Source organism: Vanellus vanellus (assembly GCF_965231255.1).
Source record: "Vanellus vanellus genome assembly, chromosome: 7".
NCBI classification, from domain to species: domain Eukaryota; kingdom Metazoa; phylum Chordata; class Aves; order Charadriiformes; family Charadriidae; genus Vanellus; species Vanellus vanellus.
The window spans coordinates 28579993-28600060 of record NC_138912.1 but is presented as its reverse complement, the minus strand read 5'-3'; the positions used below and the strand labels follow the sequence as shown (position 1 = coordinate 28600060).

Here is a 20068-nt window from a genome sequence, read left to right as displayed (position 1 = left end):
TGGGTAAGTCTCATGATCTGAATGTACTTTGCTTTAACAACAGACACTTCAGCAAGAAAAGCTAGTCTTCTCATACTTACACAGCATGTTAAAGTCTTCTCTATCCAGACTTTTGCTGAGGTAGAGAAGTCCCGTTTTTTCTCTGATTTGAAACCAATGATTTTCATGGGATCTTGCTCGAGAAATGACGAGATTCTGGCACAGATGAAAGTGGGCCACTTCCCCATGTGAATCCCTCAAGGCATGGATGCGCAGGAGCGGCGTACCTGCTGGCTGATCAATGTAGACATTCTCTGAGTACTCTTTTCTGGGGAAGTAGAGACCAAAGGCAGCTGCAAAGGAAGGTACACAAGAGGAGAGTTGCTCCCAATTAAATTATTTTTGCACTGGCATTTTCTTAACAGATGCATCTCTAAAGAACCAAAGGCTTCATTCTCTAAGGATTAAAGAAGCATTAAAAAATATGTGGGAAAAGGCAGATCCTCATCTGGTGTAAATAAATATAGTTTTACTGCACTCAAGCCAGGGACATAGCCACCAAAAATTTGGCTTGTATAGTTTATGTTCAAGTTACAAAATCATCTGCTTTTTGAAAGCAAAACTGCTTTGCTGTAAAGATGGTCCAGTTGAAGCAGAACGCTTAATGAACCTCTGCTTGCCAAATTTCACTAAGTTCATATCTGGAGCTCTCAGCTGTAACTCCATTATCTAACAGATGATATTCAAAGAATGAAAAACCCTTTGAGGAAAACACACACTGTAAAAGCCTAAACACAGCGTCTGCCGAGAGAAAACACAGGAATGTATCAATGGCTCACGTGCTTTTCCTTAGATTGCATAAAACCTCTCTTACATAGGAGTCCTTTTGTGGCTCCCTCCCTTTCTGAACAGGCCAGCACGATACTTTTGGTAAAGAAACTGAGAGTTGTTTAAGTTAAATTCATATGAAAGTCTTATAAGTATTTTAAATATGACAGACGGGAAAACTGAGAACTGACTTGCCTGAAGTGGGGAGGGAAACCTACATTTATTTTTAATACAATGCCTCTGACTGACCCATTGTTCTCAGCTTTCCGCCCCCCCCCCGCCCTCCCCCCTTGCAGACATTTACATTTAGTAGGGCTGAGCTGCCCCTTGATGCCTGTTTCTTCAGCTGATCTCACCTGACCAGGTCACTTTGCAATGGCCTCTTCCTCTACCCCTTTCCAATGCTTCCCTTCCAATTCTACTGTTTACAAATATGACTACAGTGGAATGCTTGACAAGCAAGAAAGGTACAAAGCGCTGCTCATTGCACTCATGCTCACCGAAATACCAGAACCATCACTCTTGTACTTCACCTGCACTGACAGTCAGCACTTACTCCGCATTGCAGAACTTTGCATCATTTAACCTGATTTGATAAGAAGTAAGGCATATAAAAGGCCCACACATCTGCTGAACAAATGAAAACAATAACAATTTCCATATGTTACTAATACAAGACTATCTTAACTTAAATCAAGCCAGATACAACTGGAAAGAATGGTAATACAGCAGTAAAATGAGGGATATAAAGCCAAAACATCTTCAAAATAGCATTAGGCTATAGCACGTATTTATTTTTTATTATTATTGGATCCATACGCGGTTCTACCGAGTGGAGAGGACCACAAACAAACTGTAAACAAGAGACCTCTAATTTCATTTGGAAATACCACAGAAACCACTGTACCTTGCAATGATTCATGACATCATCAGTATCCCTGCATGCAATTATATCCATGAGATTCACAGAGGCCCATTATTTTTTCTACATGTACTTTGCAATATATGACTAAAGTGGTAAAGTAATACGGTAGGTGAATGCGCTCCAAAGTAATTAATTCAAAGGGAAGCCAACAATAATCTTTTTGAGTTTTAGAAAAGCATTAACTCCTGACATCCTCTGTCTGGAAGAACATTATTACTTCTGATTCTGGTGCTATCACCATCTTTTTTCTGAGTTAGATTCCTGAACGTTCATAATAAATTTCAAATATTTTCCCAGTCTCCCCGTCTGTATTTTTTTGAAGTGCAGGAGAGCCTAGTGAATATGCACTGCTAGAAGTCCTAACAAACAAGTTTGTTAACAAGAGGGATAAGGCGATATCCAAATAGCAAGTCCAGTCCCAGTGTAGGCAAATAGATTTCCTTGAGGTATTTTCTATAAAATCCTGATTCTAGAATTATGAAAACTTCCTCGTGAGAAGTTCAACACTGCAAATTCACTGTTCAAGACTAAAAAATGACTTTTAACCTACTGATGCATACAGATGAGGTTTATACAACATTAGCAATGAGACAGAGGAATGTTTACTCATTTCCTTATTTCTAAGACTGGGGTGAACAGTTCTAATCTGAGCAGCGCTGTGTGCTCAGCATCGCAAACACAGCACGCGGTGCAGGAACTCTGGCACCGTAGCAGAGACATGAAGTCACCTCCAGTAAAAAGCGTATATAGAAAGTAGAGTATACATAAACAGTATGGATGTGCAAAGTGTGAAACTGGAAAAGGGAAAAACGAGGTATTTTGAGATGTAATTATTTATTTCCTCATCTTAAATAAGTGTGTTAATCTTTATATGCTTTGCTCTACGAATCTGGGCCCACACTACACGGCCAGTGTGTACAGAGTCGTGCTTAACACAGCACGTGAATAATTATGATAGACACTTAAATGTCTGAAACTTTGCATGCAACTACAGCTCAGCAGAGGATAGCATCCTGACTGCTCTGCATTTGAAAGAAAGTTAGTATTTAGCTGATGAAGCTACATTCTGTGTAGTTTAGTTTTAGCTTTTAGTGCAGAGCATACTTGTATATTAAGGACAACACGTAAGTATACTTTTAAGTGACAGCAGTGGATCTGACATACTTTCATGTTTTACTTAGAAAACAAGTATTTCAAGTGAAGAGACTTTACAACGCTGTAGAAACTTAGACGGCAAGATTTTTTTTTAAAAATAAAATACAAATTTGATTTACCCATGTAACAAGATTCACCCAATGCTGTTGATCTTGAAATTACTGAGATTTTGTAAAGTGGTTTGTGTCACTCTAACTCCATTTCAAGCACTGAAAGAGATGAGAGGTATGCAACAGACTGCCCAGGTCACAACCACACTCTGCATATAAATCTTTGGAGGCTGATTTTGAAGGAGACCTTTGAAGTAGAAACGTAGCACCCACTTCCCTGAGCTGCGTTCATTCCTTTAAGCCCTAGTAAGTTAAAACCAGATTCAATAAACTTGCCATCTGGCAAGTATGCTGCAGGAGGAAGAGGTTCTAATCCTGGCCACAGTTCCTTGTGTCCTGGAAAAAAAAATAAAAATCAATTTCCAAGGACTTTTGCAAGCTTCCTATGGAAGCCAGATGGAGTTTTTATTGAATCTGCCATTTAAATCAAGAGGAATTGAGATGGTTGTGCTCAAAACTGGTGGTTAAAGTGCTTTTGCTTAGGAATTAAAAGCAGAGAAACATTTCACGTTACAACCTTGAAATACACCACAAGAAGGCTGTGCTGTGTAACACATGAGTAACACAACAGAGAGAGAGAAAGACTAAGTTATTGGAATATTTTGTAATCTCAGAACCTTTTTTCTGAGGATGCTTCAGCTCTCTTCTATTCTACAATCAGCGCAGCAAACACGGCAGCCTCTGATGGATGAGGAATATTATGTGATAATAGCATATCAGTAACATACAGAAGAGAAAAGTGATCACATTTAAGCGGATGTAATGCTACTGACTAATAGCTCCTACAGGAAATAGATACAGTTATGACAGCAGCTTTCCAGTTCAGGGAGAGAAGGCAGATAAAAGAGAGTGAAGAAGTGAGATTATATATACTCTGAGGTCTTCACGATCACCTTTTGAAATAAGGCAATTTTTCATGTGGCTTTTTTCAGTCATGAATGATTAGGTAAATAATGCCTTCTTTTATACAAAATTGTACTAAAAACTTTATATGTTTTTAGTGCTTTTTATGCTTACCACTATAGACTTGAATAGCATCAGCGGAGTACTCTTGATGCAAACTATTAAACACTATAGCAACCATCAATGAGGAGAAATATAATTTAACTTTTTAGCCAGAAAATCAAGTGGTGTCAATTTTTTTTATGAGTAAAGACGACTTCACTGTGAAAGACAGTCTCCCAAACTACGTTTGCAACCATCTTTCAAGGTAAAACTGCAGACTTCAGAAAGTATGTTTTGAAGCAAATTATCCCAGTCACAAGATTTGCTCTGGGAAAGATGCACTTCGATAACTGGGAAACCATCGCAGATCCATGTGGATCACTTGCAGAGCCTCCAAGCACACAGGAGAAGGGGAGAAGAGAGGACAACCAGCACACGGCGGGACCACTGCTCAGGAGCATCCTCTCACCCTGGTCCACAAGGCAAAGGCCCCGGGCACAACATCCTCTTCTAAAGAGAAGACGGTACAGGTTGTAGCAGCCAGAGAACTGCTGGTCAGTGCAATGGAGCAGCTAGCTCGCCCTTGAACCTGGGACTGAGGACCTAAGAGCTAAATCCACAGAAGCAGTGACAGCAGGGCACTGTTCAAACTCAAGGCCCGCCACCTACCCAAACCATCTGCCCCAAGCTAAGCAAGCGGGTGTCTTACGTAGCTCAGAGTGAAAACTCAGGGCTTGAACGACTGCTGCTTGGTTTAAGTTACACCATGTATTTGAACTAAAGACCCGGTCCTGATTTAAAAGACTTGAAATGACTGAAATCTAACATATCTTTTTAATGTTATTTTGTGTTTCATTAATCATGCCATCTGAAAAGCATCTCTCCAGCCTAAATGTTTGCCACCGTCCCAGCTTCTTTTCCCCAGATCATGTTTTAAGTTACACTTTTTTCCACTAGATGAAAACCTTTGCAAGTTTCATGGTGTCTACTGGGTGAACATGCACTTAAAAACACAAGCACTGGGTTGTGTTTTTAAGAAAACATTAAAAAAAAGTCAGCAAAATGGAAATGGAATGAGGGTTGATTTTTCATTCAGCAAGTAATATACACCTATATAACCCACGTCTCACCAAAGTTACTCAGAGCTCCCCAGTATTTTGGAGGACAATACAACAATTTATTGCAATCAAAATCCTTAATCAAGAACTGACATGCATCCCCCCAAAACGAGGTACATTCTTAATGCAATGATAGCACTATCATTGTACCATACAGGACTTAATCATATAAGAGATGAACGTGGGAGTCTGCTGTTAATAATCCCCCATTTGTTGCACAGCATCAGATTTCAACAAGCACTCATCTGGCAAGGTTAGTTTTGTGTTCCCAAAATAATTATCTTTACTTTTGATGAGTAGCCATTATGTTCCATTACTAGTATTAACATACCCAATGTTTGATTCATCAGAGAACAAGAGCAGCGAGGCACTTGTGTATTTTAAATTAAAGGACTTGCCCACTTAATGCCCTCCTAGCCCCTACGTAATTAAGAAATAAACTCACCCTCATAAACCAAAAAGTCAGTAATTTAGAAAAAACACTGTCACGTAATGGAACGGTAGCATGAAAGAGCACAGCTGGAAACAACGCTACAGGGATTGAACACCCTGCAAGGTATTCAAGACAATATCCACCATTTAACACAGGTCGATCCATCCCAGAAGAGTAAAGATGGTTTTACCAGCGTTTAGATGAACGTCTCTTCAGTCAGAAGGTCAATGGTTTAACAGAGAGAACAATCTCCACCTTACACAGTGAATCGCTCCAACCTCTCCTTCGGCTCAGCAGCAGGATTGTAAATGAAGAAATCCTCACTGCACTATCCATCATTGCACTGGGACTCGTTTAAAAGGTAATCACCGAAGAAGAACTATTTCCAATAGACTTGGCTGCACACCACCAGAGAGAACCACTCATGGAACTAATAACCACCAGGGCAAAACATAACCGTGGTTTAAACAAAGCACCCTGGAAAGCTATTTAAATATCTCTGAAAGGGACCCGTCACCAAGGAACGGCTCTGGAGCTCGCTCCTACCTGCAGTTCATGGCCGAGCACAGGCTGACGGTTTCCTTTTTTAAGCTGGGGGAGAGTTTCAGTGTCAAGAAACCACAGGCTGAGGAGGAGCTCATGCCAGGCAGCGCTGTTCACTCACCACCGCTCTCTGAGGTCCTTGGCTGACCACACGGTCACGGTACGACAGCCTGTGCCAGACGGGGACACAGCACCGGTGGTGGAGGGACTCCAGGTCTGCTGTGCTCCTCGCTACGCGCCTGCCCAGCCAGGCAGCAGGGAAAGCCACCCGCCCCGACCATCCCAGGCATACACCTACCGCTCAGGGGACACTAATTCCTTGCACAAATACAGTTATTAAAAATTTCCAGAGAAATCCAGTCAAATTCTGCCATCGGCTCAGTGAGCTTCATCTGCAGCATTAGTGTCTAGGTCTAACTCCCAGCGCATTCGAGAGTCACTAGAACAATGACAAATAGAAGAACCAGCATACACTTAATTAACTAGCAAGCCATTAATGCGGCTCAGCAGCATGACGTTATTTATTTTTAGGCGTGTTATTTTTAAGCTGATCATTACAGAAATTGTAACAGATGTGATATCAACCAGAGAACATAAAGAAACTGTATCGAAGGGAAAATGAAACGAATTCCTTTTCCATAAAGCTGCTCGCGTGAACCCTGGGTTAGCCTGGACTGGGGAAAGATCACTGTACAGTTTCATACCAGAATTTTCTGAAAGCATGCTCAAACTTTATGGAGCTGTATAATTGCTAAGTTTCACCTGTTGTGTACATTTAAATCTAGCACAATTATTAGAGAACAATAGAAAGAATTTCAATAGCAGCAGTATCAGTGAAATACATGTGTTTTACAGAATATGATGCTTCCAGAGGGAACAGGTCCTTACGAAGTGACGGTAAGCAGAAACAATACTTAGCTAGAACATATTCCAGACCTGTTCAACTGGTCTGCTTTAAGTTAATTGCATCTCTTGTGATTTTCCCCACCAGATTCCCACGCTTACGTTGAAAACAACCCTGAATTTTACACTGAAAACATATAAATTGAGTAGATACAAATATTAGATAAAAAGCTCAGTCAACCACATATATTAACCTGCTCGTTAGGCAAATGAGAACGAATTCCACAAGACATTAAGAAGAGTGACCTGTTAAGGCCGAAAGATGGATCAGACAAAAATAAAGTTTGCTTCCTGTATCAGGCGTTTTGACCATGTGTTTTAAAAACATCAAGATCAAAGACAGACCCTAAATTTGTCAAAAATAAAATATTTCAATTGGATTTATAAGAAATGCCAAGGTTTCAATTTCTGTCTCAATTCAAGACTGGAAAATCTGTGCAGCACAGTATCTACCAGAGAATGGGACGATGCTTCTGCTAAAGCTCTGCCTACTAGTTCACTGCTGCCCAGTTCGGACCATTCAGACCAAGGTCAAACCTGTGCCTACACTTTTCTTTTCAGAGCCTGTACTTCCAGGTAGTTTTCAGAAGCTCACGTTTGAACTTCAAGTGCAAAAAAGGCTAGAAGCTTCCTTTCTCTTGCTTTCTAATGGTTTGTTGTGTTTTTTTTTACTTTAGCAAAAAGGCAAGTTTTTGATGTTTCCTTGTTCTAAACACCTGTGTTACTAAAACTTAAACCATTCCTCACAGACATTAACGTGCACGGAAAGCTTCTGCAAGAGATTGCAGGGGGTTCTGAAAATTCTTCAGATCTGGATTCTGTCACTCTTCCTTATTTGTGTGATTAAATACTTCTCCTTTTTTAAAGTATGGCTTAATTGCTTGAGAATAACTGGACATAATTTTGCTCTGTAGGAGCACAGAGCTGAAATGTAAGACAAGGAAACTGACTATGGTATTGCGGTACAAATTACAATAATAAACATTTAATAACATTTATTTACATCTGGGTCAAATTTAGGGTGTTTGTAAGGCAGCATAAAAAAATGAACATAACAATGTTTAATTTTTAAACCACTCCAATTCAGCTCTGTACAACTTAACATGTTCCATCCTACAGTATTCCCAATGACCTCTCTGTATTTTGCTTTGGCAACTAATCCGGAGTTTACAAGCATCAGAGAAACAATCTCACACAGAGAGCCCATGCTAAAAGCTGCAAAGCTGAGGGTTTGTTTGGGCTCGCTTACAGTAGGTGACAGGTAAAAATCTTCACTTGAAACATCTGAAGGTAGAGTCTGTGTGCGTACCTAGTTATGTATGTATCAAGATTAAAATAAGATCCTAAAAAAGAAAATTAGTTGGATTAAGAATTTGTGAAAATACACATGCACACATACACAGAGCTGTATTTTCAACCTTTTCTTTTCTTTAAATAGCTCAGCTACGACAACCATCAGGACTACCCGGAGCTGACTCAGTCTGTTTATATAGAAGCCAAAGGGAACAGTTACACTACGATGTGTGTATAAGGGGCTTTCCATACATCTCAGCTCAAGTCATCTGCAGGATCATAAAGCTCACGGTTGTAAACATAAAAGAAATACCAATCCACAAATCCATAATGTCAAGACATTTCTTATATTACCTGATCCTGAAGTAGCATCTATGTAAGTATCTGACAATTACACAAACAATAAAAGAAAAGGGATTAACGATAGGTTCAAATTGTGTGCCCGTGCATAAACTATGTAGCCTTTTCCAATTTTAATATGGAAGGTTAATTGGAAATATATTAAATAATGAGTTTTCATTTTTGCATGAGAATGCAAATCATGTTTTTGTAAATAAATAGCACCTTATTCAGTGTAAATCTGTCTAAAGCAAAAGGAACACTAACAGAAATTAATTTTAAAATATAGTAGCTCAGTCTTTAGAGATAGACAAAGGTTTCAGCATCAGAGATGAGGAAGCATCTCTACTGAGATTGCTATAAGTACTTCCCTATCACTGGAAACATCTTGTACAATCCTATGTACCATTTTTATTACTTTTTAAAGGTAAATTAGAATAATAATGGTTCATAACATGCCTTCTCTCAATATATTCCGCCCCCCCAGCAGAAGTGGACATGGCCAGAGGCTAATCTAGCACTGCTGAGGACGTACAAATAAGAGATTCAAGTAATCAAAGGTTCCTTTTACATTTTAAACAGTCCTCTCTTCTGCATTACATAGGTTTGTAGAAAGGGGATGAAATTATCAAGAAGAAAGGCAAAACTAAGAGTAAATGTTGCAATATCATCTTTAAAAAACCACCTAGCTCTGCCGTAGACAGGCTCTGCAGCCACTGGGTCACCCTGTTCTACCACTTCGTTTCAGTCATTTTCTTTTGCTTTCACTGGCTTCAATGAACTCAGACAACCCAACACGTTTGAGGTTTGCTCACGCTGCTTGTATTTCTGGCAATGGAATTATTCTGCATTGTATGACAAGAGATGCCCAGACAAGAAGGTGGACTGAGTCTGCTGTTTTATTTCTAATTTTTAAAATAAAGACCTGTTTTTCTATTCACCCTCTGTGTGCACTAGGTGCCTTCCAGAACGCATTTATGTATAACATATATGCAGAAACGGGGATAATGAGAAGCTAGAGACCAGCGATATACGTATCACTGCTTTGTGCTAAAACTGACACACTAGTTGTAAATCTCAAAACCATAAAATCCCCAATTAATAATGTAGCAACATACAAGTGCTCTAAACTCTTGTTATACTTTAATTAGCTTTCACATATATTCACTCCAACAGTGCTGAGCTCACACGCAAGGTAAACATTATAGCAGCAATTTGGAGAACAAGGTACTGACAAGTAAATATATTTATATGTCACAAAAAATAAAAACAAATCACAAGACACTCCTATCTGTGGAAATTATTCAGCATACTTGATAAGATAAAAGGATCCTTAAAGAGCAAGACAAATAACCTTAAATTCATTATCTTAGTCAAAAGGACATCAGTATCACAATGCATTTCCTAAATGAAAATACAGATTCAGACCACTGTGCTGCTTCCTTAGTAAACATAAAATACTAAGTTTTCACAATCCTTAGTCATGAAAATGAATGAAAAACAATTAACTATTGATTTATGCCAAATATTTGTGTATGCACAAACTCCTGCGTTCCATTACTACTTTAGCTCAAGTTTCCCCCATTTCCTTTCCTCCAGCTGCACTTGATTCTGCATCATCAAAATGAACACGAGTCTTCCTGTCAATTAGAAATAGACAGAGTCAGACATCAGGGATCACTTCCTGACAGCTCAGTGCAATTCTGATGCTACTGACCACAAATATCTCCATCTATTTCCATCTTCATAGGGCAAATACACTCAAGTGAAATATATACCAATATTTCTCACAAATAGCTCACCACCACCACCACCATCACTGGATGGCAACAATTAAAAAAAAATGTAACCCTTGACTAAATGGTAACAGTATCGGTTTGGGCTAATTGCACAATGTCTAATTCTTCTTGATCAACAAGAGTGGCCCCTCTACCTGAGTCACGACAAGAAGGGTCTGATTTTCAGAGAAAAGGTGCATGTGGCACCGGCTCAGTATCTGGGGAGTGGACGACTTCACAGCATTTTGATCGATTATTACTTTGGATTCTCCACTGTAGCACTGGAAAACCTATTTTCTATATTTAGAGCAGATGTGTAATAATTAGCCTGCTAGACCGTGCATAGTGACGTAGGAAATAGCTCAGCCTGAACTGTGTTTTCTTCGTATCTAGTATCGCTAGCTTCCCTCGTTGTCTCCAATTCCTGCAGTTCATGAAAGCAAGCGACAGCAGTCTCAGTACTGCCTTACAGTAGGAGGCAATCAACGAAAACTTTTGCTGCTGGAGGTTGAATATTTGCCAGAAAAACGGTAATGACGTGAACATCCACCTCTCACAGGAAAGTGCTCTGTTATTAAGAGCTGCTATTCTCTTTCCAAACACTCAAGGGAGCTATGAGCCTGCAATTCAATTTTCCAATTCGGGAAGTGAAATCTCAGTGTAATTGTGAGCTTATTTATTTATTTATTTAAAGTTTTGTCAGGAATTAACAGAGCATTTTGGTTCAGCTTATTATATTTTAGGTGTAGACTGTTATATTTTAGGTGATCTATGAAATGAAATGCAGAAAATAAAGTAATTTTGTTATTTTTTTAATTTTTCATTTATATTATATCCTTCTAAGAAATATACATATAGGCTTCAAATGAAAATATATGAAAAGACCTAAAATACTGTTATGACACATGTGCATTTGAACCTCTAACTCCTTAAGACAGCCTGGCAGGGAATACATTTTCTTAAGTGCTCTTACAATACAGACCTGCTTTTAAAACTGTTTCATAAAAATCTATATTACACCTGCCATCATTAAAAGGAAAAAAAAAAAAAAAAAAAAGACAAGAACCACCCCCATCCCAGCTGTGAACATCACTGTTTAATACAACCAAAGAACTTTCCCTTTGGGGACTTTTAGTGGCTACTGCAGGGTAGCGAGTCGTTATGCTGTTGTTTGAAAGCATAAATGTTGTCAGCAAAAGGGCAGAAATTGTATTGACAAGGCTTGGAAATGAGCTGACATAACACTACTGATACATGTTTGACACTGATGGCTTTTCTAGACAGCTCTTCTCAACTAGCTTTAAGACAGACATGAACTACATTGTACTCCCGACAAGTTACAGGAATGAATTACAAGAGTCTAAAAGAAACATTAATAAAAGAAGCAGTAAAACCTGGCACAGTAAGGGCCTTTACAGGACTTTAGAAACGCTTTCTTTTCCTTCAAGTGAACTTCTGGGTTATAGCCCAGTCCCTTGCTCCAGGGCATGCCAAACTATCACAGACTGAATTTGCTTAACATATTTCAATGTCTTTTTTACTTTAAAAATGTTTTTACTATAAAGTTAAATCTTTGCCCTGTTTATATCATCCACTGCCAAGAGGAGAGAAGACCATTCCTTTATCTCTCTCACACTGTCACTTTTGATAAAGGATTCAGCAACCAGAAAGCAGCAGCATTCCTGTTGGTAACTTCTGATCACTTACTGTTTTTAATGATTCGTAATTTCTACTACATCAAGGTCTGTACTGACCCCTGGGTTGCACTGATGCACACAGATAGTCCTTGCTGTTGACATTTATTCCCAACTGTGGGACAATCAGAGTAGTCATTCCCATCACACGTTTTTGATCTATCAACAAAGTGTAAGTGACAGTCAAAGAAAGTACTGTTGTCGTTCGGCGACTGGGCAACCTGACCCCAAAAGAATATGGAAGCACAAAGTTTATACATTTGCATCTTTCTCAGATGGTGAAATTGATGCCTTCTCTGATGCTTTCTGCTCTGTTTCCGAGCTGAAAACACCTCCAGTGCCATCTCCAGTCACAAAGTAGTAACCGGGTCGTGTTCCAGCACAGTAGTCTCCATGCACATTTTATCAAGAAATTCTGATTTTTCAACTCCTCTGCAAAGTACTTGCTGCACCATTTCATCCAGAGCTCAAGTTTTACATTTAAGTGTCAGCAAACCAGCTCATTTCCTCTGCTTCCCCTTTCCTTATTGAGGCAGTAATACTCACAGACTAAAGGACTACAATGCATAACGAAAATAGAAGTTCAGATTTCAACTGAATACCAGAAATGTAAATTCAAAACCGTAGGCTTAGTCCCTGTGCTCAGAAAGTCTTACCTGTGCCTTAGACCTCCCCACCCCCAAACACATGGGCACCGTCACACCGAGCAGGCTTTTATGCCACGGCTAAGACTCAAGTGTGTTGACTTGTCCATGAAAGCTGCTCATGAACTAGAGTTTCCCTGAGGCAGGAATAAACAGCTGCCTGGGCTTGATGATTTTTGTTGCAAAAACTTAACAGAGCTTAAACTTAAGGCACACGCTTACTTACTCCCATTTTATCATTATTGATAACTATTACATTTCATGCCAAAAAGAGACCACAACATACAAACCTTTATAACCTTCAGATTTCTTTCTATGCTACAGGTACCAGTAAAATGTTCACAATGAGATGTACTCTTCCTTTCATAAATCTTCTCTGCTGGCAGGGTCAGGACTCAAGACTGAAGCTAAATTTTCTGAAAATTTGTGACATCAGTGTGACAGAAAGAAAAGAAACGGAAAAAAAAAAAAAAACCAACCCCAACCTGCTGGACTAAACTCCTGGGATTCTCATGCTGCACAGGATTAAAAAATACTGGATTAGGAAATTTCAGTTCCGATTTGCAGTTGCAACTAAAAAAAAAAATGGAGAAAGGGAAGAAGAAGGAAAGACTACATGTTCTCTGTAACATCATGAAATGTCCGTAAGAAATGTTATCTCTATATCTTTGCATTCAAAACTTGAGCAGAACTCCAGAGATGATTCTTCTGGTAAAAAAACAAACAAAAAAAAAAAGTGACCTAAAGCATTGTTTGGTAACATGAGCCTTACTGAAAATAAGAAACTCAGTTTTAGTTTTAATGTGGATCCGCACTGACTCTAAACACTGCCACCATGTGTATGACGCAAAATGAATACAGCAATCAACTAAGCCGGGCACCTAGCACATTTCTTGAATAATACTCTCCTAGTTTGGGGCTTCAGTATAAAAAGTCCAGTGTATACATCAAGCTTGACACCTCAGAGATTCACTGATGAGCACTAACGCTATTTCCCAGAGCTTTAAGCAACCATAGGTGTCAGTTTTTACATACGTTTGGTGCGCAGTTCTTTTGCTGATGCACTAATATTTTTCTGAGTTAAGGACACCCAGAAGTACCGGACGGCTGCTCACTTTTCCAATGAGACTTCAGTGTGAGAAAAGTGACAGCAGAGTTGCTTAAAACTATTTTGTGGCTTTCCTGTTTCTCTGCTCTGGAATGAGCATTGAGAAGTTCTGCTGGCGGTCGCTGGGAGTTCCCACACACCGGCTGGCAACGATGAAAGCGGTCGGAAGGAAAATAAATACCTAAGTGTCAGTCCCTTGCATATTTCTCCACTTTTAAAGCAATTACCAATTTAATAAACATTGATTTCAAGGAAAGAGAAGATTCTGGCTTTAGGCTTACATGAATCAGTCCGAAGGCACTGCTGTTTCCAGTGACTATTCCCTAGTTTTTGTATGTTATTAGAAAGGGTCCGACCTCCCATATTTTTCCATGCACTGGAGAAGATTTTGGTCAGCTAGCTAATCAAATCAACTCATGCATTTGGAACACAATATAGAATTAAAAAACACACCCTTGGTTTCTGATACAAAGGAACTGCCAGTGAAGCCTGGCACCCTCATGCCACTCTGCCCACTCCTCTGGAGATACTCCGTGGAGGTGTGGCTCCAAGGACTTCAGAATATCAGTTCCGTTTAATGCTGCAAATGCAGTAGTCCACTGAGAGAGAAACAATTGCAGGAAGCCATTTAGATGAAGGCTATCTGACCTGCTCCAAAGGAGTCCTCCTCACTAATATTTTTAGGGATGGAATCACACATACAACATTTTTATACTACATTTAAAAAAAAAAAAATAAAATGTCAAGAGCAGTGGAATCACTCAGCCTGCAGTCCCGTTTCCTGCAATGCAAACACAATATACCTCCCTTACTAACTGCGTGGCCTTCCATATGCACTTATGTATTTGCATATAAAACTGAGTGCTTCAGAAAGCTGGAGAACAATTAACAGGCATCAGATACTTAGTTACATGGATTATAGTTAGCGTTGAATTGAGGCTGGAAATTTAGGTAACATTATATAAGGGTAATAATATATTGGAGTAGATCTGCTATTTGCCAACATTTCTGACTAATTTTCAAGCCCACCATCTCACCAGTCTTGCTGGAAGAGGAGAACCTTGAAAACCACAGACTGACGACTATGTCTCACTAAAGGATGTGCAGTGGGCTCAAAAGTTTCCTTAAATGCTTCAAGCTTTAAGGATCAGATGTTTTCAATCAGCAGTCTTGGCTCTCAGATTGGAAGTAGTTTGAGAAGAGCTGGGTGGAAGGTACAGGCTAACTGGCTGGGAGATCACACAGTTGGCACTGCTGTTCCCATCCTGTCCAACCTTCCCAAAGGAGCCTGGACACAGAGCACCACAGAGACCACAGGTTAAGCGCACATGTGAGTTCATGCTACCGTGTAAATAACGCTGAGCCTGTGCTAGACCACAGATTCAGATCAACTGACCGTGCAGGCACACCTTATGGAAATACCGATTTTTAATACAGTCACTGGTCTCATCCAAACTTGCTGAGGTCAAGAACCCTATATATTTCCCCAGGTTTGAGACTACAGGCAATACTTCACAAATACTTGCAGACAGGGTAAGACGACAAATTTTAGCGTATCCACAATGATATAAATGGGTGGCAGTATGGGTTACACCTAAGGAGAGAAAGAGGTATGCTCGGGAACTGTTGCATAAAAATGGTTAGTCAATGACAAAACGAAGAATGAGAAAGTGCTACGTTTTAAGAACTTATGCTAAGGAAAATATATTTAAAAGTCTCAGCTCCTACTCCCTAGGTAATGATCTGTGTCGTTTTAAACTTCTTTGTCCAGAATTTAGGTTCAAAATGGTACTTGGACTATTAGCACTATTCTAAGAGTGTAATGTGTTTAATGTGTTTCTCTGTAGCTGTAATTCAGTAATATTTTGTTTTTAAGGTTGGGCAATATTCCCTTTTAAACCAAAATTAATGTAGCACATCGATTGTAATTCTTCAATGATCCTCATCCATTTGAATGAGCGCTACTTTACCAAAAAGCCCAGTGGAGTCAGTCAGTCTACATATCATTAAAACCACTATTCTTTATTGGATGCCATGAGGACTTTGTGAACCTACCCAACTCCAAGCTCTTTGGCTGACCCAATTTTGCTAAATTACCACTTTTTACAAAGATCACATCGCTCTGACTCTCAAAATGGGAATGCCTAGCTGCATATGCTTTATTTTGTATTGTACTTTATACATTCGATTGGTGAACCTCAGAAAGGATCTCGCATGTTGCTGCAGTGATGATCAACAATGTAATTTTAAAATTAGATTTATTCATTACGGGTTTAATTCACTTTTCTCCAAATAAAGGCAGAGTAAATCAATTTATACAGCTGTATGAGCAAAATATAACTCTCTTCTGGAGCAAGAGACAGAGAGTGGAGTTATACAGCAGACCTCCATGGTCATAAGGCCGAGGTCCAAAATAGAGCGGACAACCTCTGTGGCCATATGGCTCGGATCCAGAGTAAGTGATTGCTCACCTGCAGACTGTATCTGGTTCCTCAGCATTACCCTAGTCACGGTAGGTTGGTCAATTTTTGAGACACCCTGTCCATCTCAAGCATCTCCAGTTATTACTGTATTTTCCACTTTTAAAGAAAAATTGAGAAGGCACAAACAGATGGCACTTGTTCAGAAACCGTTGTCTTGTGCTATAGATTTTTCAAAAACAGCGGGTCACAGAATCATGGAATGCTTGAGGTTGGCAGTTACCTCTGGAGATCATCTGGTCCAATGCCCCTACTCAAGCAAGACCGCCTAGAGCCACTTGCCCTATTACTTAATCTCTTTTACACTGAGCCCGAAAGAAAGATAGCCAAAAGACGTTTTGATTCCACAGAGACATTTATAGTACCAATATTCTTTCCTAGATTTTACCTTTGAATCAAGAAAATTGAAAAAGCTATACACAAGTGAAAGATGACCTTCCTGGAAACGTTTCATTTTACAAACTAAGAACCATCTGCCAAAGATGTAGCATCGTGCTAGAAGATTAAAAGTAGCAACTTTTTACTGCAGCTATGGATTTGAAATTTATAAAAGCAAACATATATAAATAAAATCCACACTTAATAAATGTATACGCTAATACAAATAGCACTGCATAGATCTTAATTATAATTGGAAAAAAAATGTAAAGTGCTTCATTAAACTGTAATCATGTTTCCTCTGAAGCAATTTGGATTAAATCTGACTCTTCTTAAGTATGCAGAATACCCTGTTTTCTAAAACAATTAATTTACCCTGGAAAGCTCATAAGTGAAGCTGCTAGCTAATATTCAGCATATCAATCCTTATGGAGTCCAATGTTTAAAATATGGAACCAAAGCAAGGACAAGATTAATACGTCTATTCTGATTTAACCAATTCACATCTCAACACTTAAATTTCATCTTGCTTACCCACAGACCTGACTACGTGCTAGTACCCGCTCATTCATTAGCATGAATACACATCCAGGAAAAATCAAACAAAAGTACTAATACAGAGACACACAACCAGACTTTGAACCCTAATATTTTAGCTGCAATCAAGAACTGTTTAGCACAACTGCCCATATGCTGCTTTCTAGATAGAGTATTCATTTAGCGGGTACAGATTTTATATCTGAATGCATGGCTACATCCCACGGACCTTATAAAATCATAATTAGATTTTCCAATATAAACTTTATAGAAGCCTTGTTTTTCTTATGGTTTCACACCCCTCCTAACCTCCTGCGCAGCTTTATTTCCCAAGTTTTCATTGAATTGTCACAAGATTGGCACCCGCAGCGCTCCAGAGCTCAGGCAAACAGAAAGCCGCCTACTTCCATCTGAACTGGGCTTCCAGTTATCGACAGATAAAAGCGAGTGAAACTGCATTGTTTCCTTAAATAATGCACCACAACAAAGTTTTCAGACCTGGAAACACAGTTCATGTGGCTAAATATAAGCACAAGTGGTTCGTCTGAAGTGAAGGAAGTTACTCAACCACTTTGTGTTGTGGTTGTGCCTCGAGGCTTTGGGACCTTAGTGCCACAGACCTTTGCCGCTATCGGCAACGCCAGCAAAACCAGTTCTCACCCACATCTTTTCCCCTCCCGCACCACCGCCTCAGCTGTGCCAATGCATTGCAGAACTGTGCACGGTAAAGGAGCGAGCTGGGTTTAAATGGACGCTGCCCAGCAGAAGGGCAGCATGGACAACCCAGATCTGTGATGTCCAGCGCAAGCGAGAAAGGCGGTCGCCCACCCTTTCTCTCCTCCCTCTCTCTCAGACAGAGGCTGCCAGCCAAAGCTAGGAAAACTTAACTGTTACTTACAAGCTGCTGCTTACACTCAGTCTGTTACAACAAGCCAAAATATCCTGAAGATGATCACGGTTCAAGGATATCTTCTGGCAGTTTTTCACTTGCCCTCAAAGTGCCACGTGTTTGCTGGGATAGGAAGGGCGAGCGGGCAGGGGCGGCATGCGGAGCGCTAGGAGGCACTGCCAGCTGGGAGCTCGGGCTTTATGGTTTCACTAGATCGAGCTCTCTGGGCCGTACTTCACCGAGGCTGCAACCACGAGACTCCAGTTCATCGGCACAACTGACAGGACTGATGAGATAGCAGCCCCGAGTTATTCGTTTGGGAGATACATGTGACTCGTCCATCTGCATGAAAAACGTATGCTAAGGTCTTTTAATGAGGACTACATGCAATGCATGATAAGAGAACAGATTGCCGTATTACCTCTTCCACGATAATCCAGATTGTCGAGCACAGACGGGGTCAAATGCATGTATTTTTATTTTTATTTTTTGCAACTCCTCTGAAAATTGACAAAAGAAACACAGTAAAACCCCAATGAAAGAGTCGATGATTTTTGTATTTTGACATTACTTTACTCTGCCTTCGGGATGATGAACTTTCTCACACATTTGATTGATGTAACTAGTTTAACCGATTAATCACTTTGCCTCCTAGCAGTTCCTTCCTGCCTATATGCAAGGAAACAGTCAATTAGGACTATAATTAATTCTTCCTCTCATGATGGGGTAAATTTGGAAGGTTGTGACCACATGAATGCAGGCAGCGCAGCTGGTTAATCTGCAACCCTGAGTCTCATGCTCCTAATGAACCAACTACAGCTCTTGTACTTCAAACAACAGACAAAACACCCAAATCCTCTACAGTCTCTTTGGATATCTACAAAATAGAGCATGGAGGAAACACAACGTTTAACTGGGCAGTTGCAATGAAAAACTATGAATGTGCTTTTATGTCAAAGATATATTAAAGGACAACTCAACAGCAACCATCAGAACACAAGACAAAACGTAATACTGGAAACTAGTAAACCACGATTAAAACCACATCCAAGAGCTTGGTGCACACAGCTACAAAAACAGGAGTAAAATTTTTAGCACAAAGATAAGAGTGGAAAACCTTATCTGGACATAATGCCGATTCTCCATCATGACTTTTTTAAAACCTAAACTAGTTGTTCTTCTAAAACAATCTCCACCATGACAATAGACCTCGAAAAGCAGCAATTCATTCAGGGAAACTACAACAACAGGCTGTTCAAAAAGTCAGGCTACATAGATACCACACGCCTTTTGCACCTTCCAGTAGAAGTGTTCAGCAAACATCCTCAGGAGGAATTCAGAGAATATTTCAGTAGGTTGACTGTGCTGTCACAATTGCCAATTATTTACCTGCATTACAGTTCAATAACATCAACTCCAGAAAATACAGAGACATCCTCCTCCAAGGTTATCACGACTTTGAAGATTGTTGGGTTATGTTTGTGAAGCAGTTTTTGAAAACATGTTCTAAGCATCTAAAAATTATTAGGATTGGTCAGATCATGTGAAATATATAATACTTCCAGTGTATTTTCACATTGAGCATAATTTGCTACATAAATCTGGTAAAGGCAAGAGACAGGCAGATTAGCAAACTAGTGGGAATAAGCTTCTGAAATTACAAGTGAGCTAAAAAGATGCCTTAATTAAAAAATTTTGGAATGAGTGAAGAAGTGATATTGAGTTCCATGTACACACATTTGCTCTCAGAGTTACAGATCTGGATCAGACTTCAGACTGAGAGGTTTGGTTTCCTGCCCAGATCAGCTGCAGAGCAATTTCATGAAATTACCGCAATTCAAGAGAGACACATGAAAAATCTTAACCCCTGTTTTGCTTCACCCTTAAAAAAGGCTGAATTTACATACACTTTAATTTGGGTCTGTACTTCAGAACATTCCAAATGGAAATATCATTATTAACTTAGTAACATAGTGGTTCCCTATTGCT

At 39.6% G+C, this 20068-nt stretch overlaps 1 protein-coding gene and 1 long non-coding RNA gene across 2 annotated transcripts in view; one reads left to right on the top strand and one right to left on the bottom strand.

Annotated features, from left to right (window-relative positions):
• The window catches only part of LOC309674101, a 55582-nt gene extending 52618 nt beyond the window's left edge, over positions 1–2964 (top strand). The window contains exon 3 of the long non-coding RNA XR_014269362.1: positions 2914–2964. This is a non-coding gene — a long non-coding RNA (uncharacterized lncRNA). The remainder of the gene's footprint in view (positions 1–2913) is intronic.
• RET (ret proto-oncogene) overlaps positions 1–20068 on the bottom strand; it is a gene marked incomplete at both ends in the record, with an annotated part of 82995 nt that overhangs the window by 37876 nt on the left and 25051 nt on the right. Inside the window, one exon of the mRNA XM_082486036.1 lies at positions 81–332. Coding sequence (XP_082342162.1) covers positions 81–332 — 252 coding nt within the window. The remainder of the gene's footprint in view (positions 1–80; positions 333–20068) is intronic.